We start from the raw sequence: 21,573 nt of genomic DNA on the forward strand, positions 1-21,573 counted from the left end.
AACATTTTACATTAGCCGAAATCAAGTGTTAATATTGATACAAGAGAAGGACTTCTTACACCCAGATATTACAAGTGAAAAATCGGGTTGAGAAGAACTCCAAGAAAATATTACAACAAATCCGAGCAAACAGAAGAACGTTTGATGCAGAGGAAAGAAAGATAAGCTGATACAAATCTAAACGGCCAAACGAGAACTACTTATAGTACATAAACTACTTCAAAGCACCCGTGAACTACTTCAAAGCACCCGTGACTTCCACTACTCCTAATGCACCCGTGAGTTGCCCAACCTTCAGTGCACCCGTGACCAACTTAACCTGAAACAAGGAGAATAAAGACAAGAGTTTGAGTTTTACAGTGACAAAACAATAGATAACATCATAACACATCAAAGCACCCGTGACAAAACAATAGATAACACATCATAACACATCAAAGCACAAAGAAAGAAATAACCTGAAACCAAACAGAGAAGACATCAAAGCAATTCAGACATTAGTTTGAGTTTTACAGTGGTTTCCATCTCAGTTAGAGGCTCCTTTTTCGCGAATAAACGATCAAGGAGCTTCTGCCTTGAGAGTTTTTCTTTGATTTTTAAAACGCCATGTAAGTTTGACAACTCCTCCTCTCTGCCATTCTTCTTCTTCTTAAGAGCAGCTTTCGCAGCCTTCACCCCGGGAGGTCTAGCCTCTTCTTCTCCCACAGCCGCTTCTTCTCCATCGAGGTCCACCACTTTGCGCTTCTCCTTAACAGTGTCCTTACCCTGAACCAGTGAGCACCATTTCTGGTCATACCTCAGCTCCCTCCAGCAGTGATCCATGGTGAACTTTATGTTCATAATATTGAAGAAAGAATCTAAAGCAGCCTTCATCACATCGTCATCATTCTGACCACTTCTTTGCTGGCGAAGAGCACGATCATAGCAACCAGAAAACTTTGCAACGTGGTCGTTAATCCGAGACCACCGCTGCTTGCAAGAATGGAGGACTCTCGGTTGCGTCCCAACCAACAGAGGGCTTGCGTTGTAGTACTCCACAATCCGCTTCCAAAATGCTCCACCTTTCTGCTCATTGTTGACGATCGGGTCTTTACTGGTGTTAAGCCATGCCCCAATGAGGATTATATCCTCTTTGGGAGACCATTTCCTTCTCTCAGATTGTTGGGGAGTTGACTTCACACCAGACGCTTCAGGCACTTCGCTACCAGACATCACATAAGCCTCATCAGGACCTTCGCTACCGAACCATAAAGGTTCGGCTGCATCAAGATCAACTGGAAGTTGACTCTGTAGTAGGTTAACATAGCTTGACGAGTTATTAGCCATGGTTGATCTGTGCCACTCTACTAGCGACACAGAGGCTTAAGTAAGCCTTCTATGACTTACAACTAATAAATGGCAATCAAATCTATGCAGTTGGGAAGCTGGAAAGTAAATAACAAAGTACTAAGTTTCATTAACAACTAATTAAGGCAATGAAGTACTTACAGAAACATAACTAATACTACCTACACACAAGCAATTAAATACGACTTATAGGACTAGCTACAGAACACACATATGGGAACAGAACATATAGTAAAAGCCAATCAAATCAGATGAGAGAGGACGATTTTATCATTTAAACCTATTCATTATGAGAAAAGAAAGCTAATTTGTTACCTTATTTCAGAAACAAGCGAGGTCCGCCACTGTCCTTTGAAGCCTTGAGTAATATTCCTGTAAAAAGAGAAGAAACTATCAATAATCTACCAAAAAGAGATTAAACAATTCATTTACAACCACATACTCACCAACTAGAATAAGTAACACCAACCCGGTTAAAACTAAGGTAGAGACCATTAGCTTCACTCCTGGTTTCTTCTTTGAAAACTCGGTTACTGTCTTCTCGAGGACAACAACCTTCTGCTCACTCTCGTTAAGTGCACCCTTAAGCTCCCTAAGCTCCCGATGAATGTCCCTCATCTCCTCTATCACTGCCACGTCCCACCATTTCCAAACGTGGCAGTCACCATCTTCAGCATTGTTGCACGTGAAGTAACGTCTGTATGGGTCTTTACGAGTTGTAGAGTAGCCGACAACTGGCTCCGCACCACAGTAGCAGCTTCTAGGGATTCCATCATCACACTCTGGTTGCGGTTGGTACTGAAGCGGCTCGGCATTGAAGTGGCTACTCTCAGCTTCATCCGCGTACAGCTGAGCTTCTGCTTCAATCAGGGAGGTTATGTCTACAGAGTTTGATGATGAAGATGGCTGGCTGTAACTGTAATCTTGCCCCATTATGGTTAACCTGAAAACAACAAGTCGATTCATTAATATACATTCATTAACCAGCGAAACAAACGACATAAGGATAACACTAAACTCTATACAACAGATTGAAATCGAACACAACTAAACTAAAGATAACACTAAACTCTATAAGGATAAGTTTATCAAACCGTTAATCGATTGAAACAAAATCTGAAATTTGTAAGAAGAAATAAAGACAACATTAACTTCCGATTGAAACAAAAATTGTTTGTAATCTAGATCTACAAAGCCAAATAATATAGAAATCGATTTTTCCCCAAATTTTAAAAAACCCTAATTTGACAACTTGTCCCAAATCGATCGAAACAACAAAAGATCCATCTTTACGGACAACAAAGAAGATGGAAACTGTTTTAATCGAGAAATAAACGGCTCTGAGGATTGGATTTACCTTCGTCGAGCCGAGAGAGAGAGATCGCTTCGAAATCGCCTTTCGCCGCAGAGGTTTTTTTTTTTTCTCCTTCGGTCGAAAATGATTTTCTTTTTTTTTCCTTCAGCCCGACCCACTCAACTCTAAACCGACCCCATCCACTCCTGCATTGACACGTACTCACGGACTCAATCCTTAAAACCCTTCCCGACGGACCAATCCTTAGCTACATGACCAAAATTATTCTTATTTAATTAAAATAAGCCTAAGGTTTTGCGCTATGGATTCGCTATGATCCTCCATTGTGGGTGGTCTAAATCCGTTTGTCTGGAATGTTTTGTTTTCTTTCAGACGTATTTTTTTGGAACACTTTTCTTTCGAACGTATATAACTGTTCTTTTCATAGATAAAACTGGGTTATCTGAATCTTAATTAAGTTTATATAATAATTATACAAAGTTCAAAATGTCAAGTGAGTACCACAGTCCCGGGCAAAGTGCTAGTCCCTAATACTTATCAGGCAAGTGCTAGGCCCTAATATTTATTAGGCAAGTGCTAGGCCCTAATATTTATTAGGCAGATGCACAACATAACTGATCTTATATGGTTTGTAACTACAATTCAGTAGAATATTTATTATCAGTAGGCAATAACCATAGATGATGCATAGTCTCATATGATCTTATATGGTTTGTAACCTTTACAATTCAATTCCTACTTATATGAACCAACTGGTGGTAGAGTAGTGTCAAAAAACTATTTAGGATAAGACGTAAAACTTTGGTTTTGGATTCAATTCGTGTTAAAAACAAAATTGGTGATACTTGGCTAGACAAAGATAAACAAATGTTTCTGGTCTCATCCGAAAATCCAAAATCTAGTTTGTTGTCGGTATTACTTTGTTGAGAGATTAGTTGGGTTTCGTTCTAGATACCTGCCGTTAATCCAAAAATTCCTAATGTAGTCTAAGTTTTTTGAAACACTGTGTAGTCTAAGTTATTGTAAGCAATAACAGAGTAACCAATGCACCAATCATAAAATAATAGTTTAAACAATGGTTATAGAAAAATGTAATGAACGGTCAAGTCTTATCATATGTAATTCAAATGCGAGATACTAGCCCGATTGCTTGTTTTTTTTTTCTCATTTTCCAAATAGACAATTAAAAAGTTATAGTATAATGTACTTAAAAAATCCACCAATGCGCCGGGATTAAGATCCTATAAAGATATCAAATGGTTGAATCGAATCATCATCTACGGATAAGCAATCAATACACATAAAAATGACAAATGAATGAGATGAAGACAATAATAATAATAAACGTCATATTTGAATGGCCGTTTGTTGAAAAGAAAATAATAATAAACGTCATATTTTCAAAAAAAAGAAAAAGTAATAATATACGTCACATCCGTTTGCGTATCTTTTTTTTTTTTTGCCATCTGAGATATTATATATATATGAACAACATACAAAAAGGCCCAAAACCGGCCCAACAGTCAATTTACAAACATAAAACCGCAAGCCCAAAATGAAAATGAGAACCCAAGTCCACACCCCTACCCATCTCTCCACGTGTGCACACACCGCACCAACCATGGAACGCGTGTCAGGAGCGTAGATTTCGTCCTCTGCACAGGCTGTCGGTCGCCGCCGAGATCGAAAACCGGGACCTCACCGGAATCGCGAGTCACTCACTTCCTCCTCTAGAGAAGTCGACGCTGTACGAATCGAAACACAACCACCGGATCCACCGGGACAACCACCACGACTACCGGATTCCATCTCCAACGACTGTATTGAAGATATAGGAACCGGAGTCCGACATGCAACGGCCCGAACTTCAGAGAATCGTCCATCGGTTCCACCGAAACCTCATCCGAATTCGGCCACTTAACACCACACAGAACCACCTTTGACACAGCTCGAACACATCCTTGAGGAACGGAAGCTGGCGACCACCATCCGAGAAGAAATGGCACGGCCCCAGAGACGTACGCCGGCGATGACTGAAGGATAACCCCCGTCTCCCGGAAAAACCATGACCGGACCACCACCAAAGAGAGCGGTGCAAAGCCGGACCGATTCAAAGCCGCAAACAGAGAAATAAAAAACGGAGAGAGAGCTGTTGCCGGACCGGCGGTGGCTAGGAGAGCCAAACCCGCCGGCCGGAGTCGGAAGAAAACGCGACGGTGTGTCTAGAGAGAAACGGGAGAGAATTCTAGAGAGAGAAGTCTGTCTAGTTTCCCGTTTGCGTATCTCACATACGCATACCAATTTGTTTTTATATGCATGTAGTCTTATCACTTATTTTACAAAATAGGATCAATACACATAAAAATAACCAAAGGTTTGTTGTATTTGGGTTTGAGAATAACTTTGCAAATGGGCCACAGAAACTGATTCACTTAGGCCTAAGTTTTTTTTTTCAAAACTTTATTTTTTTTTGAAACTTAGGCCTTCTAAACTACATTTTGCCAGTTGCATACGAATACGATACTCGATTTTTTTCTGGCTAATTTAAATAATCCAAAACCAATATAAATCATTTGAAAAGAGAGAAGTTGATAGATTGCACTATTGCAGATTCACAATTAGGATCTTTAAGCTACGTTTTTGTCAACAAATGTTAACTCCTTCGACTAAAACATTATCATATATCGTTAGCTCTTGAAAAGAAATATGTTAACAAGATATTCTCATATAACGAGCGCTTTTGATTGATTAATTTGTTGATGTAACTTTTACAATTTCATCAACATAATATTTGTCTTTACCTGATCATTATGCTCTGGGAAAATTTGTCGCCGACCTGCAAGTTTCTGGTAACATGTATATATTACAAAAAACTATCAATATATACAAATATTCATTGTTCAAAAAAGACAAATATTCAAAAACTTTTTAAACTTACGGATATGCCGGATAACTCTTAACAGTACTCTATAATTTCTACTTTACAATAGTACAAATTTATTATAGAAAAAAAATAGAAAAAAAATTATGGAATACCACTAGAAATGATCTTAACAAAAGTTTAAAGGTTTCAGAGACTACAAATACTTTGTTACTAAAGCATGACTAAAGCATGACCATAGTGCCTAAAGTTTAAGATTTAAGTCTAGCATCAATTTGTTTTATAAAGACTATATATATTCTATTAAACATGAACATGACCTATTAATAAATATTATGTTCAATTATATATTTTATTTATTTTAAAGACTATTTTATTAAATTAAATTAATATTAAATATAATTATAAAAAACTCAAATATAGAAACTAATTTTTTCAAAAAAAATAAAATAAGAAATATACCCGCTTTTTAGAATTCTAGTATATTGTTAAGTTGAATCATTGTTATGAGTTTACAAAATGATACGCCAACACATTAAGAATTACTATAAAGTAAATTTAAAAGTATCGGTGGTTTAATTTAACTATATTTGTGACCAACTCATTATAGCAAAATCGGTATTCAAAAGTATCCATTAAGAAAATTAAACACATTCTTTTTGGTCAAAGAAAATTAAAGACGCATACTTATGGAAGAGGAAGACAGTGAAAGATTCGTGTGGTCTAATCTCGCACGTGCGTCATTTTGTTTTAAGTCCTCTGCCGACAGCCTCTCAGTATTATCTGTCTTACTCGTACACTCGTACAGACTGGTAGTACCTTTCATTTCTTTACATTATCTTAGGAACCTCAACTCAAACTCTCATGTCAACATTTTAGAATATTTACTCATTTTTGCCAACATTTTTTCCACGATATTCATGAACACGAGTGTTTTTTTCCATAGTTGCAATAAGTTTTCATCTACAGTTAACCAGAAAAAATAGCATATTAATTAAATCCACTTACCAAAAACAAAAACACATCAAAAGAATATACAATAGTATATACTAACACAGATAGTAACGTACGAATAAATCAAGTAGGGTCCAACGGAAACAGCCATTGACTTAAGAGGCCCAACAGCCCATAGCCAGCTGGATTAGCAATATAGCGGGTCCCACTCTTTCGACTCCGTACTCCCAATACTCACGTGATCTCTCGCTCCTTCCCCCACGTGACCTCCGCTCTCTCTTCTCTTCTCTTCTCGTCTTGGTCTTCATCTCTCCGATATCTCTCGCTCTGTGTCCCCTCCTCATTGTAGTCTTCTTCGGTATAATCAATCGCTTCTCTTTCGATCCTTTCGTTCAAATCGTTGGTTTGGTTTCTACACGATTCTCTCTTCGATAAGATTTGCATTTGATCGCCTTCTCTAGGGTCGGTGTTTGATCTGTTAGCTCACACGGATTTGTTAGATAAACGCGTTTCTAGACGTTGCTGAGTTTTGTATATGTAATGTGGGTTGTTAGGACATTAGATGTTTTCTGTTACTGCTCTTGTCTGAAGATTTGTCTCCTGCAATTGCATTCTGGAGGTTGTCTTAATGATGATTTGATTATTCAGTTTTATTGCCAAGTTTGTGTTTTTTTATTTTTTGGTCGATGAATTGTACTTTTCTGTGCGGATTTTTTGAGGATATTTCTCGAAATTAAATCGTTGTGGGACAATGGGTGGTGTGTAATAACGAATTGATGTCTTTTCAGAAAAAAAAAACTTTCTCTGTCTGAAAAGGTCACACGTCTTTTTCTCACTTAGTGCAGAAAAACAAGAGGTGATGGGTCGAATTCTACACCAATCAGAGCATTGTTGTCGATATAGAAAGCCTCTTATGGGGTAAAAAGAGACTAGTGATCGATCACGTAACGTACCAAAAAAAAAACATTTTGTTAGAGGATGAAAGAGAAACGAGATGATGACGAATCTTCAGAGCTTGCGGAAAGGGTTAAGTCACTCTCTGTTGAATCTCAAGGCGATGGTTTGATGATGATTAGAGAGTCCCCTAGAAGCGTCGAGCATGATGTCGTCTCTCCAGGTCAGAGAGCATCGCAGCTTCTTTGGGATACAGGGATGCTTTGTGAACCCATTCCTAATGGTTTCTACTCTGTTGTTCCGGTCAGCATTTTTTTTTCTTCTATTTTTTTAGTTATTGTTCACTCTTGTTAGACTGATGATGCAGCTTCTACAGGACAAGAGAGTGAAGGAAGTATATAATAGACTACCAACACCGAGTGAGCTTCATGCTTTGGGAGAGGAAGGTGTCAGAATCGAAGTCATTCTTGTTGATTTTCAAAAAGATAAGAAGCTCGCTATGCTTAAACAGTTGATCACCACACTTGTCAGCGGCTCTAATCCTGCTTCGGTGATCAAGAAAATAGCTGGAACGGTAGGGAAATTAAATTGTGTAACCAACCACTCTTCTCTCTTTATGTTACAGTTTCCGCATTTTATTTATTTATTATACAATCCGTTATCTCTATTAAACAGGTATCTGATTTTTACAAACGTCCTACACTTGAAAGCCCTTCAAAGCTTGCTCTGGAGGAAAACGCCTTCTTGTTTGAAAACCATGGTGCTCAGTTGCTTGGCCAAATCAAGCGTGGGTGTTGTCGTGCTAGGGCTATTTTGTTCAAGGTTCTGGCTGATACTGTAGGACTCGAGAGTCGTCTGGTGGTGGTGAGCCTCAGTTTCTGTTTGTTTTTTTTTTTTGTGATATTTGTCTCTTAACTTGATTGATATGAGCACAGGGTCTGCCTAATGATGGGACTGTGGATTGCTTGGACTCCAGCAAACACATGTCTGTTACAGTTGTGATAAATTCCGTGGAGCTACTAGTTGATCTGATTCGGTTTCCTGGTCAGTTGGTTCCTCGATCAGCCAAGGCAATTTTCATGGCACACATCTCACCTGCTGGAGAGAGTGATTCTGCAGAAAACGACTCTTGTGACTCACCTCTGGAGCCAAATAGTCCTTTATACGAGAGAAGAGATCCCGAGAGGTTCGGGCTTCCTTTCTAAAGCATATTACAGTCAGATCATTCTTGCTTACATCTCTTGTGATATGGATTCCCTGGAGTGATGTATCGTTTCCTAATGTTTACAGTACAGAAAAAGATGAAAACCTTCAGTTTCATCGGAGGTTAGAAGGATATCCAAATGCTTCCGGTCCATCATTGCATAATTTGATGCTCAGACCTGCTACAGCTAGGTAACTGTTTACATGTATTTTCTAACAAAGTTGTATAATGGAATCAGTACAATGATGGGATTGTGTTTTTTTTTTCCTTCATTTAGTAACTCCTCGCATAGTGAACCAAATATTGCCACTGTGTTCTGGAGACGTAGCCGCAGAAAAGTGATTGCTGAACAGAGAACAGCTAGCTCCAGGTTTGCTCTTTCTGGCTTGGATACTAGTTCATAAAAAAATAAAATAATAAATGATTACATTGATAGAATATTAACTTCTGTTTCTCTCCTATATATTTAAATGTCTTAATAGAATGTCTCTGGCCAATTTGCAGCCCGGAACACCCATCTATGCGATCACGTGGACGATCAATGCTGAGTACTGGTAGGAATTCATTTAAGGACTACACTGGTGACGCATCTCCTTCAAGGTAGCTCATCTTTACATTATTAACACATTCCCAAATCTTCAGCCCTTTCTATACATCTAGTCAGCATGTTCTTTCTGGACATTCTAGTGTTATTTCACTCCAACGCAGTGATAATTTAACGTCATAAAGCTACAATTTATGATCTTACTATTACTAGATGCCCAGAGCAATATGTATATTTGATGGTGCAAACAATTTTTTTAATATGTTTAGCTTTCAAACAGTTCATCCACCTCAGAAATACGTAAAACTAGACGGCGAAGTTTCAGGATCACACCAGAGATTGGGGATGACATTGCAAAGTTAGTATTCTCACTCATGTGCAGTGTTTCTTCTTTTAATCATATAGCAGCAGTTGTGTAACTATCATCGTGCATATTGAGGGCTCTATATTCAGATTTATTCTTTCAATCTAAGTGGTAAGGTAGTTCTTGAAAAGCTACAATTATCTTTAACATCTGGCACATCACATGAAAACTACGGCATGAGTCACCTAGAATGCAACTCCAAACTAGTAGATGCTTAGGTGTCGATGAGATGGTGGTATACTGTATATGATTTACATGGAACTATTTCTTCACTCTCATAGCTACAAAAGCTTTAAGCCGTTTAATGGAGTTGGATGTAGTTTTATGATTCTCTAGTGTATTTATTGACTCTGATGTTATAACTTCTGAAGCGCTGTACGAGAAATGTATGAGAAATCAAAGCAAACCCGTCTCTTGCACGGCCGAGATGATGGAAACAGCTCAGGTATCAATAGCAATGTAAGTTGGGGATCTTTGCTAATCACAGCGACTATTTTGTTTTATTAGTTTTTTTTTCTCGTTGTTTAACCAATCTAGACTGTAATTCTTGTGTGTTTCCGCAGGTGTCTGGTCTCCGTCTTGATGATGAGTTCAATTCCAAGAAGACAATGTCATTACCCTCATCTCCTCATGCTTACAGGAGTCAAGGATTTGGACGAAGAGGACCTTCAGATTTTGCCGTGAAGGATACGTGGAATAAAGTAGTTGAGTCTTCCACATTGCAGAATCAGCCTTTGTTACCGTATCAAGAATGGGACATTGACTTCTCTGAGCTGACTGTTGGAACTCGGGTGGGGATTGGTAAGCTCCTCTTAATATACAATACAGTTTTGAGTTCATTATCAATCAGCTAAGGCATTGTAGTCTAAAGAATCATTGCCTGCATCTAGGATTTTTTGGTGAAGTTTTTCGTGGAGTGTGGAATGGGACAGATGTTGCAATCAAATTGTTTCTTGAGCAAGATCTCACTGCCGAAAACATGGAAGATTTCTGCAATGAGATATCGATTCTCAGGTACCTTCTTATCAATTATTTGGTCATTTTTGGAACAGTCCCTGCGTACATCTACTAATGGTTTTGCATGTTTTCTCGGGCATCTGCTTTTTTGTCTTCAGCCGTGTTCGCCACCCAAATGGTGAGTTTTGTTTCCCTTACAACCTCTCGCTCTCTCTCTCGTGTCATGTTTATTAAGTAAATTGTGGACACATGTCTGAGATCATTTTCTTCGCTTACCTTTTCACAGTTGTGCTATTTCTGGGTGCATGTACAAAACCTCCACGCTTATCCATGATCACGGAATACATGGAGCTGGGATCTTTGTATTATTTGATCCATATGAGTGGCCAGAAGAAGAAACTTAGCTGGCACAGGAGGCTCAGGATGCTAAGAGACATCTGCAGGTACATTGCTTACTTATACCGTTACAATTTTTTTGTTCTTGTCTGCCTTTGATGCTTAAATTGTGAATGATGGTTGGGAACTCTCTGAGGATTAGCAGAATTGCATAAAGAAGGCTTGAACATTAATGTGCAGCATTTGTCTACTTGTGGCATATTATTTCATCTTTCTCTTTACCTATCAGTTTTCTATTAAGTATTATATCTTAGTGGAGTTAACAAACTTGATTAGTTTCACAATTTGTTATTTATTCTTGAGGCATTTCTTACATCTTCCCTTAGATGATCTTTTTTTTTTCAATCTACATATGCGTATTTCATGCTGTTGTGTTCTTTTGTTGGGATGTTTTAAGGGGTTTGATGTGCATACACCGGATGAAGATAGTTCACCGTGACCTAAAAAGTGCCAACTGTCTGGTGGACAAACATTGGACAGTGAAGATCTGTGATTTTGGGCTGTCGAGAATAATGACTGACGAAAACATGAAGGACACTTCTTCTGCTGGAACGCCAGAGTGGATGGCTCCAGAACTCATTCGCCAGGAACCTTTTACAGAGAAATGTGATATCTTTAGTCTTGGGGTCATAATGTGGGAGCTTTCTACTTTACGTAAACCGTGGGAAGGTGTTCCTCCTGAGAAGGTACAACAATATCCTGTGCCATGATTCTTCTAGCGATCGTTCATTCTCTTACTTCTTTCAGGGTTAAATAATTTTTGATTGAGTGATGAAGTTTTGATTCTTAGGTTATCTTTGCTGTTGCTCATGAAAAGTCACGTCTTGAGATTCCTGATGGTCCACTCAGCAAGCTAATTGCAGGTTCAATGTTGTTAAAACACCGTAGTTTCTTCAACATTTTGTTGTTGTTTTTTCCATTTATTCTCTCATATTACTGAAATGCTATACAGTACAGTCTGAGTAGATGTTACTACATTTTTTGCTTGTAGATTGTTGGGCAGAGCCTCAAGAGCGCCCAAATTGTGAAGAGATACTTAGAGGCTTGCTTGACTGTGAGTACACATTATGTTAGCACCACTTCTCTGTGGGGATATGAGCCGAAGATGTTTCAGCTCAAAAAGTTTTTTCGATCTCTGCTCTTAAACTAAACCTGAATGGCATAGTTTTTGAGATCAGGGGAGTTTGAAGGTTCTAAGAGTGAGATTCTTAGTTCAGTTTTGATAGATGTGGAGCAGGCAAGAGGCACCAAATGTATACAAAAAAAACAAGCATGTCTATGGTGTTTGTTTGATTTGGTCTCATAGGGGAGTGTTTTTGGTATGATTATTAAAGAGCATTTTGGTCTTATTTAGTAAGAATAAACAGAGCTCTTTGATCTGTCATTTCTTCATCCACTATCTCTTGTGTCTTTCACACTTTTTTTGTTTACATTTTTATTTTTTTTTGTCAAGCACTCTATGTAAAGATAAAATAAAGAGAGAAAAGTTGGAGAAGAAATCATTGAGACAAAGGTATATCAAAAATTAAGTTATCATAGAAATGATTATCTTATGAACTTATGATATCTCTTGGTAATTTGCTGCTATAATATGAGTTTATTTAGTATGAATACATTTTCTTACAACAGACTTTGACCTAATCACCGGCCTTTATCTGGAAATGATGAACACATAACAATCTAAACTTGTTTATATAGACACTGAAGCTGGGTGGCTTTAGACATCGGTCTTTTGAGTAGAAATGGTGATGGCTTCTTCTATGGCTTGAAAGAATGTAGCAATTTTGTAAGTAAAGAAGCCAACCAACATTGGTATCAACTCCAAGTGCATGAATCCATACTCAGGAACAAGTATTCTGCAAAAACATATGATGAAGTCAGTCCCCAAGTAAAATTTTCAGTGAAAGATAACGTGATTCACAAGAGAGAGGGAGAGGCGCTTACGCGTTCCATCTATTGAATATCATAACCAACACAACGGGGACAAGCAAACGTGGCTGTCCAGATGCACCTCTATCAGACAAAACCAGTGCAGTCAAAGAAAGAAAAGAGATACATGAGTGAGTCATTTTTATAAATAAAGTATATGAATTTTGATAAGAGTCATGTAACACGTACTTCATAACTCCTCTGGCTCCATCTGCCATGGCATCTACAGTGTTACCAAGCATTCTCATATATGCTAACGAACCCATCAAGCCAGCACCAAAACTGTTCCAACACAGATAATAGTTTAAAGCTCTCTGAATGTTTTTTTGATGTTCTTTGTAGGAGAAAGAAGACAAACCTAAGTGTAATCTCTGGGGTGTATGAAATATAAGCAGAGACTAAACCTACACCACCAATGCCAACTGTGAGAAGCTGTAGCTTATCCTTCAGCTGCAGAAAAAACAATCCAAAGGTCAAAGAGAGCTCATGAAGAATGAAAAGAGATGAAAGCCTATCATGAGAGCCCAAACCGTAAATGTATTAGCAATATGGTGAAATGATTAGCTAATGAAAAGGAGATACCTTGTAATATTGTTCCCTGGATTCAGCAGCCAACACTTGGGGATCACCACGTGGCCGCCTCAGGTCCCTTAACATCACATCCTGCATCACACAAGAACCAAGAAGGTCTATGTTTTTTCAATTCTGATCAATGTTTCCAGTAAGAAATGAAACTTCAACTGGTGTGGAACTAATCAAACCATGAACAAGTAAAACTTACACTGCCACCAGTTGCAGCCTTGGTTGCTCTATCCCATTTATCTTGCTCACGACGCGTAGGTGCCAGCTTCCATTTAGGAGACACTCTAGCTTTACTCTGGTGACATCCACAAAAGAGCACACATACTTCAGAGTCAATAACAATCAGCAAATGTTGCTTGTCACATCGGTAAGCAACAATAGTGAAACCCCACCATCTGCCTATTGGCTACGGATTTGGAGGCTTCAAGATCTCTTAAGACGGATTTAGAAGGCGAAGCAAGCTCTTTGCTTAAGTCAACATCCATACTATGGTTCCACAAATAAACAACAAAGCAACCATTTTGAATCACAAAACGCCAATTAACAAACATTATCAGTTTTAAGTAGGAAAGAAACAATTTTTTATCAGTTTTAAGTAGAAAAGAAACATTTTTTAAAAGAATTTTAAGGAGAAAAGAAGCAATTTTTATCAGTTTTAAAGACAAAAGAAGCAATTTTATGAATTTTAAGGAGAAAAGAAGCTAATTTTAATCAGTTTTAAAGACAAAAGAAACATTTTTTTTATCAGTTTTAAGGAGACAAGAAACAATGTAAGAAGGCAAACCTGTCAAGACTCATAACTCTATTAAAGCTCAGAAACCCAGATGACTCTTCCTGTTTATCAACACACAACAATCAAATCAATCTCTGAGATTTTGTTAAAAACGTAACCTTTTGCCACTAATTCGAGAAGAACTTTGACCTTAGAGGGAGATGGGTCGAGAGGAGCATCATCAGGGGAATCGAACAGCTTCTTCATCTGATCCATGAAGTCTCTGTTCCATATCAAGTCCTTGGAGGTAATGGGGTCTTCTTTCTCTCCTCCCCAGTACTTCCGGAGCTTCGTGGTGGTCGGAGGACCACCGTACTCTCCGGGAGCGACGCCGGTGGACCATTTCTCCGGTTTCTTGTTTGGTAGAATGATTTTGGTTGGGAGAGGACTGCGTGAAGGATCCTGAGGAATCGGCGGAGTTGTGGATGTTGCTGAGATGTAGGTACGGATCGCCATGGATGAGGTTTTTGTGGAGGTTATGAGACGTCTCGGGTTAGTAGTGACGAAGAATGTGTAGCGAGTGATTACGAGTTCTCAAAGTTCTGCGTTTTAACTAAAATATATAGTATGAGTTGGAATAAAAACAAAAACAAAAAAATATCTCATGTTTTAAAAAAATATCTTTTCGTTAAAAATTAAAAATTTGGGCAGAAATTTTAAAATCAGAACTTTTGAGAATTTCGTGAAAATCATATAAAACACTTGTCTTAATTTATATATTAACTAAATTAAATTTAAATATTATTATTTTTGGTTAAGAAACTATGAGGAATTAAAGCAATATAAAAATTAATTATAATTTTCGGAAACAATGAAATAGAAGTGATCAAAAGGCAAGGAAATTATAGAATTATATGTTTGAAGAATAGATTAATCAAAGAGGGGATTGGTTTTATAATATATATATATATATATATATATATATGTTTAATAATTTTATCTATTTAAGATTATTAACTGGGAATATAATTATGGCCGCAAAGTAGATTAAAAATAAAAAAAACAACAGGAGGAAAATCTGTTACAACCATTATTTTAAAAAATCAATTGATAAAATTGAATATACAAAAATTAAAATTAAAAAAAGGAAATCAAAAGTTGACAATCAATGATTGTCTCTCTCTTATGTATTGAAAACGATAGGAACTGACCTAAGCAAATCAACATTTGGAATTAACCATGTAAAATAAATTTATTAGTTAAAGAAATATAAAAATCTTCAGATTAAGCGAAAAGGTTTATTAAGCTCAAACGAGATAGCTAGGGGGCTCAATATAAACATCTTTGGCGTCCTCTCAACCTCTCACCAAACAAACTCAAAACTTCATAGATCTCTTCCAAACTTGTGTTTCCTTGCCTGCTTAGCTCTCTCGTTCCTGAAGAAAAAGAAGAACAGAACATCTATCATGTCTTTGATCAAGACCAACAACTTCTTCGCTTCTTTGATGATATCATGTCTTTGAACAACATTTATCATGTCTTTGGAGTTGCCGTTGGAGACTCTTTGGTCTCTGAATACAACAAAGACTAATCACGACGTCACTGAAGTCATCACTCCCAACATCTTTGAGCAGTGTGAACCATCTAACCCACAATAAAGCTACCAAACCAGGTCTGAAACGGTCACTCTAACGAAACCGAGAGTCCAAAACTTTATATGCGGGGTTCCTGGTCAGTGCGGCATAGGACACGGTGTAGCTCGCTTTCCTAGACTGGTCGGATCACCAAACAGTACAATATACAGTTTGCTCTTAGTCTCAAAAGCTTTTCTGCAAAATTTTCTACTAATATGATTGTATTATAAAAACAATGTTTGCTTGCTTGATAGTAAGCAATATATATATTCGTTTTTTTTCTTATTCACATAAGAAAATATAATATTTCATAATCACTGATATACGAATTGCACGAATAAGTTTAAAATTTGTCAAGTTTGTGAAAACAATAAATAAGTATAATCTCATAAAAGTGAACGGATTTGTGGTATGTCATAGTAAAAGAACGAAAGCTACATTATTGGATATACAGTAAGAGTACTGTAGTTTCTACTTCTACTCCGTTCAACACAAGCCTTCATTATCTCCACTGTAAGATTTGGGTTACTCTCTGCAAACAGCTTGAGCTCATCAGAGTAAGCAATTGTAGTTATATTCATTCGGATACAGTCTAAGGCAGCTTTGTTTAGTGCATCATCGAAAGGGATTTGGGCAAGCTCATAAACGTCAAGAGCATTAGATGCATTCAGAGAAGATATAAGTTCGTTTCTGCATAGGTCTCGCATATGTGGGATCTCATATTTGTCCGCTGCTAGATAAAGTGTTCGAGCATGCCCTGCACAAGGCCTTGAGCCATTACTGTATATGAACTCTACTAAAGCCTTTACCTCTTCGTGTTTCATCTCCGAAAGAGTGATTATCTCTTTCTCAGACGAGGTCTTGCACTCATCCTTCTCAAGCATCTTCTTAAAGACCTTTGATCTTGCAGCCTATTCAAATATCAAGTAAGAGGGTCACTCTCCAAAAATTCACCATTAATACTCCCTTTATTTCAAAATGTAAAATGTTTTAGCTAAAACACAAATATTTAAAAAAAATTAAATACGATTTAGTATACCAGTTCAACCAATTATAAAAAGTTTACATAATTTTATTAGTCACACAATTTTAATTAAAAGTTGCACTAAAACGTGTAATCAACTACTCATGTTTCAAATTGTAAGTTGTTTTGGCTATATCACAAATATTAAAGTATACACTTTTTTGTCTTTAGCATTTTATTTTAAAAAAGAATGATTAATGATAAATCATATGTTAAATTTTTCTTTTCACATTTTTATTAAATATTTTTAACTAATGAATTGTTTTGCATATTGGATCTTGAAAACAATTTCTAATGTGAAACAAGAAGAAAAATCTAAAGAAACTTATATTTTGAAACATATAGATTATTATTTTAAATAAAAATTAATAGTAAAACAATTTATATAATATGAGGGATCAGTACTACAAAATATTATAGCCTGTCAAAAGTATTTGTTTTCCCAATTAGATAACAGAAGAATAAACAGGAAGAAGTGGTGACCAGAACAAGTTTGTGGGCGGAGATTGCTGCATCAGGATCGCTGTGATCTCCTGCCTTGAGCAACACATCAACTTGCCATTGTTCTTCCAAGATATGTGCAAACCCACCTAAGAAAATGTCTAGGTTGGTCTGTTTTGCCATAACTATGATATTGATCACTTGAATTTCATTGAGTTAAATAGAGAATTAAGTGATGATTCTTTCCTCTTGTGTTTGAAAGAGAATAAAGTGATGATTCTTTCCTTTGAAAACAAGGTTGATATATCTTTTCCTTTTGCTTCCTTATTTCCGATACTTTGGGATTGGGAATGGAGAAGAGATAACTTTTGTATAATTGATTTTTATACCAGACTTTAGATGAAGGCTTTTACTATAGTTGTCTTGTAAAGAAACATTTGTTTGAACTTCTTTAACCTACAGTTTTAATTTTATGATTTATATAGATAAGAAATTGATTTACACCAAAAATAAATAAAAATTGGAAAAAGAAAAACAAACAGTAAGTTTAAATTACATAAATAGATGAATATAATAAAGTTGTGGTTTATGAACGAAAGCTACAAGGTTGGTTGCTCTAATATCAATAATATATATTTCTACCCGCCGTATAAGCTAGGCCTGGGCATTCGGATACTCTTTCGGGTTCAGGTCGGGTAATTCGGGTATTGGGTTTTTTGGATTCTAAAAAAATGACCCATTCGGATATTATAAAAATTCGGGTCGGGTTCGAGTCGGATCCTCCCGGTTCCGGGTCGGTTTGGATCCTAATAAAAAAACCCAAAAATTATCGGTTATCCGTTATAAACGGATCGGATCCGGATAAAACGATCAAAAGTAACCAAACCTGCATGTTTTGGATCCAAATATCCAAAGTTATATGATTACACAACTAGCTAAATAACTTGAAAATGAAAAACATGAGTAAAAAATGAAGAAGATGAATATAAAATAAAGAACAGAATAAGCAAGTTAATACAAAGATGTGATTATAAACTGAAAAACAAACCATATTCCATTCATAAAGCCGAGATTATGTTTTCCCATAACATAAATTGAAAACAACAACTTGAGAAACAAACACAGAAACAAAGCCGAGATCATGTGTTCAACAATGACACAAAACAAACACAGAAAGTCAGAAACAAAGAGAACTAATGTCTCAGCCGAACATAAAAGAAAAACAAAAGCCTTCACCATCCAAACTTCATCAGAAAAAACTTCACCATCCAACCAACTTCTGCAGAAAAACCTTCACCACACTCCGAGTATCCTAGAACAAAGTAAACAAACTTGTGTAAGCAGTGGTCAACTTCAAAGTTAATAACAGAAACTGAGAATTTGAATTTACCTTGAAACCAAAGAAGCAAACACAAGGACCACGCACTTGCTTAATCTTCATGCAAGTTCAGATTACCATACTCTGAGTCAGAGAAGAAAGGATAGATTAATATAGTTAGTAAACAGGGAAAAAAATTAACATAGAAGATTAGAGAAGAAATGATACCTCTGCTAAGCTTGTCTTCATATTCAAAGTCACTGAGAATTTCTTCCATTGTCACCACTCTTGCATCACCACATCGAATGTCTGCCCTTAGCCATTGCTCTGAGCACATCAAAACTTCAACCATGTAATGAGTGAAACAGCTCCTGTATGAATCAATGATACGGCCAGAAGTGCTAAAAGCACTCTCGGAAGCAACTGAGGAGACTTGCATTGCAAGAACATCTTTTGCAATTTCTGCAAGAACCGGGAACTTTATGGCATTGAACTTCCACCAAGACAAAACATCATACTCAACTCCAAGCATGGTTCTCGGATTGACAACACTCTCCCTTAGATAAGTATCCAACTCATCCTTGGATTCTCGATCTTCTATTTCCCCAACCAACTCCTCATACTCCAAATCCATCCTTTCATACCCCATCTGGTCGTTGATCAAAGTGATTCTTTCGAAAGAGGCTTCTTGGCTACCAAAAGATGCAGCTGGAGTGGTTTGAGACGCTTGAACTGTTTCAGCTCTGTCAAACCGAGCACTGTACTCCTTGAACATGAAGCGCAAAACATCAACCAGTGACTGATACATCTCCTTAGCATCTGAACTGTCTTTCCCGTAGAGCTTCTCAAAACACATTTTTGCAAACTGCATCTTCTTCCTAGGATCGAAAACGGTTGCTACAATCAACATCTTATTGATGTTCTTCATGCCAGCCCAATACTTATCAAACTTCAGAAGCATATCATCAGCCTTCGACTTCAATTCTGAGTCCATAGAATTACTCAACCCCATCAGATTCTTCTGGATTGTAACAATCTCGCCATAGCACTTGTAGGAGTTCAGAGAAGAGCTGGCAGACACTACCAGTGTGGAGTTGTAGAAGATAATCAGAAACCTTACCAACCTCTCAATTGCATGCCAGTCAACCATAGCAGGAGGTCCAACCCGTGGTGCTCCACCGTCAAACTCCATGAAATAGTCGTTGTAAAGCCTATCCTCTGCTTCCATCTTGTCGAAGGCTAACCTGAACTCAAGTGCTCTCGACAGCATCAAGTAAGTAGAATTCCATCTATTTTTAACATCCAGTGGCAAACTACCCCTAGTCATCTTTCCCGAGTCAACCCTAAGCTCAAATGACCTTAATCTAGCCGTACTAGACCTAACATACCCAACTGCATTACGAATTGCAGAGACATTGTTATCCACCTCAGCCAAGCCATCTTTAACGATCAGGTTTATTATATGAGCTGCGCATCTCATATGCACAAACTCTCCATTCAGAACAAACGCTTCAGGTGAAAGTAGAGAGAAACTAGCCTGAAACTTCCTAAGCACAGAGGTATTTGCTGTGGCATTATCAACTGTGATGCAGAATATCTTCTCTATGCCCCAGTCAGCCAAACATTCGAGAAGCACCGTTGCAATGGTTTGGCCTTTGTGGTCTGTGATATACTTGAAACCGATGATCAACTTCTTTAGCTGCCAGGAAGCATCCACAAAGTGAAAGGTGATCACCATATAAGAAGCTCCTACATTTCCAAAAACAAGTTAGTAAAATATAAGAAGCTCACATATTGAAAAAAAAAACAGTGACATTACCTGTTGTTGGAGCAACCCATATGTCAGTTGTAAGAGAGACTCGTTGCTTATTAGCCTTGAACCAAGCCTTCAAAGCTGCTTTCCTTTTGACATACAACTCAACAATATCCCTTGTTGCGGTCCTCCTAGAGTGTGGCTTCAGACCAATTACTTTGTTGCAGAAGTGCTTCCAAGCAATACTTTCAACAAATGAAAGCGGCATCTCTCCAATCACGAGCATCTCATTTGTTGCCTCTCTGACTTGAGCTTCAGAAACCTTTGTATCCCTCACTGTTCCATCGTCGGCAAGTTCTGTCTGATTCTTCTTCCGTGCAGCTTCCCACGCCAGGTACCTTTTGCAGGTTGTCAGATGCTTTCCAAGGTTCGAAGTACCAGACTTTGAAGCACAAGCAAAACTCTTCTTGCAGTGGTGACAGTAGCATCTGTCTCGGTTTTCTTGAGTACGAGTGTAATGCTCCCAGACACGAGACCTTGGGCTCAAGATCTTATGTTCCTTTGCCGGCTCAAAAGCAGCTCCACTTGAACTTCCAAAAGTCTTCCTCTTTCCTCTTGAGTCGGGAGTGACAAGCTCGTCCTGTGTTTCTTCATGATCATCAGTGACTTTGTCTTTCCCATTGTTCTTTGGATTAACCGATGCTGAAGAATCCATCTGTGAGAAAAAATAAAATTGATTTAGAACAATCAATCGATTAAACGTATTAACAAGAACTTTGCTTAAGAACAATCAATCGATTAAAGTTTATAAATCTATTAAACTACTTTAGAACAATCGATTAAGCTATGAAAATAAGAACTTTGCTTAGGGTTTACTTTACCTTTGAGAAGGTTTTCGATTGATATGAACTCATGCAATCTTCACTCTCCATATTTATAGAGAATCAAGAGCAACTCTCGATACAAGCATGCAGAGAGACAGAGACTCTTCGATTGAAAAATAACGGCAAGAAAAAGTAGAGTAGAGAGTAGAGACTCTTCGTTCTTCGTCTCTTCGCCGGCTGAACTCGACACTCGTGTTGAGTAATGAATATGAATAGTGTTATTCACGAGGTTTATGTCGGATACTCAATTGGATACCGGTTTAAATCCGAACTGAACCGTTACCCATGAGTACCAAAGAAATGGCTCCATTCGGTTTTTATCTCATAACCGAAACCGGACCGAACCGGTTTTTTCGGGTCGGTACCGGTTCGGTTCCGCGGGTACGGTTTTAATGTCCAGCCCTAGTATAAGCCCTTATTATTTCAATAGTAAGATCTGT

At 37.6% G+C, this 21,573-nt stretch overlaps 5 protein-coding genes across 7 annotated transcripts; 1 reads left to right on the forward strand and 4 right to left on the reverse strand.

Moving 5' to 3' along the window:
* Positions 1-235: 235 nt before the first annotated feature.
* On the reverse strand, positions 236-1,326 carry LOC108839234 (glutathione S-transferase T2-like). Its single transcript, XM_057008268.1, has 2 exons — positions 514-1,326; positions 236-319 (listed from the first exon to the last, which is right to left on the reverse strand). Exons 1-2 carry the CDS (start codon positions 1,324-1,326, stop codon positions 236-238), a joined length of 897 nt encoding a protein of 298 aa, XP_056864248.1.
* Positions 285-2,776, reverse strand: LOC108841668 (uncharacterized). Its single transcript, XM_057007800.1, has 4 exons — positions 2,705-2,776; positions 1,794-2,290; positions 1,663-1,719; positions 285-319 (listed from the first exon to the last, which is right to left on the reverse strand). The coding sequence occupies exons 2-3, from the start codon at positions 2,278-2,280 to the stop codon at positions 1,664-1,666; spliced, it is 543 nt and encodes a 180-aa protein (XP_056863780.1). The 5' UTR covers positions 2,281-2,290; positions 2,705-2,776; the 3' UTR covers positions 285-319; position 1,663.
* Positions 2,777-6,718: 3,942 nt separating this feature from the next.
* LOC108855637 (serine/threonine-protein kinase EDR1) lies at positions 6,719-12,417 on the forward strand. 3 transcript variants are annotated; one of them, XM_018629503.2, is made up of 17 exons: positions 6,719-6,855; positions 7,343-7,694; positions 7,768-7,965; positions 8,067-8,255; positions 8,327-8,577; positions 8,682-8,786; positions 8,873-8,965; positions 9,100-9,195; positions 9,420-9,497; positions 9,875-9,962; positions 10,067-10,304; positions 10,394-10,517; positions 10,619-10,638; positions 10,747-10,903; positions 11,254-11,542; positions 11,647-11,719; positions 11,848-12,417. In XM_018629503.2, exons 2-17 carry the CDS (start codon positions 7,476-7,478, stop codon positions 11,928-11,930), a joined length of 2,301 nt encoding a protein of 766 aa, XP_018485005.2. In that variant the 5' UTR covers positions 6,719-6,855; positions 7,343-7,475; the 3' UTR covers positions 11,931-12,417. The 3 variants fall into 3 exon arrangements, with proteins under 3 accessions (XP_018485005.2, XP_056864857.1, XP_018485006.2); XM_057008877.1 differs by having other exon boundaries at positions 6,758-6,900; XM_018629504.2 differs by having other exon boundaries at positions 6,763-6,855; positions 7,338-7,694.
* Positions 12,373-14,673, reverse strand: LOC108855638 (protein CONSERVED ONLY IN THE GREEN LINEAGE 160, chloroplastic). The gene is made up of 9 exons (XM_018629505.2): positions 14,290-14,673; positions 14,152-14,201; positions 13,760-13,853; positions 13,567-13,662; positions 13,368-13,448; positions 13,144-13,235; positions 12,975-13,067; positions 12,801-12,869; positions 12,373-12,712 (listed from the first exon to the last, which is right to left on the reverse strand). Exons 1-9 carry the CDS (start codon positions 14,593-14,595, stop codon positions 12,574-12,576), a joined length of 1,020 nt encoding a protein of 339 aa, XP_018485007.1. The 5' UTR covers positions 14,596-14,673; the 3' UTR covers positions 12,373-12,573.
* Positions 14,674-15,987: 1,314 nt separating this feature from the next.
* LOC108851589 (putative BTB/POZ domain-containing protein At2g40440) lies at positions 15,988-17,385 on the reverse strand. Its single transcript, XM_018625043.2, has 2 exons — positions 17,221-17,385; positions 15,988-16,624 (listed from the first exon to the last, which is right to left on the reverse strand). The coding sequence occupies exons 1-2, from the start codon at positions 17,359-17,361 to the stop codon at positions 16,148-16,150; spliced, it is 618 nt and encodes a 205-aa protein (XP_018480545.1). The 5' UTR covers positions 17,362-17,385; the 3' UTR covers positions 15,988-16,147.
* Between the last annotated feature and the right edge of the window lie 4,188 nt (positions 17,386-21,573).

This window comes from Raphanus sativus, chromosome 4, assembly GCF_000801105.2.
Source record: "Raphanus sativus cultivar WK10039 chromosome 4, ASM80110v3, whole genome shotgun sequence".
Classification (NCBI taxonomy): domain Eukaryota; kingdom Viridiplantae; phylum Streptophyta; class Magnoliopsida; order Brassicales; family Brassicaceae; genus Raphanus; species Raphanus sativus.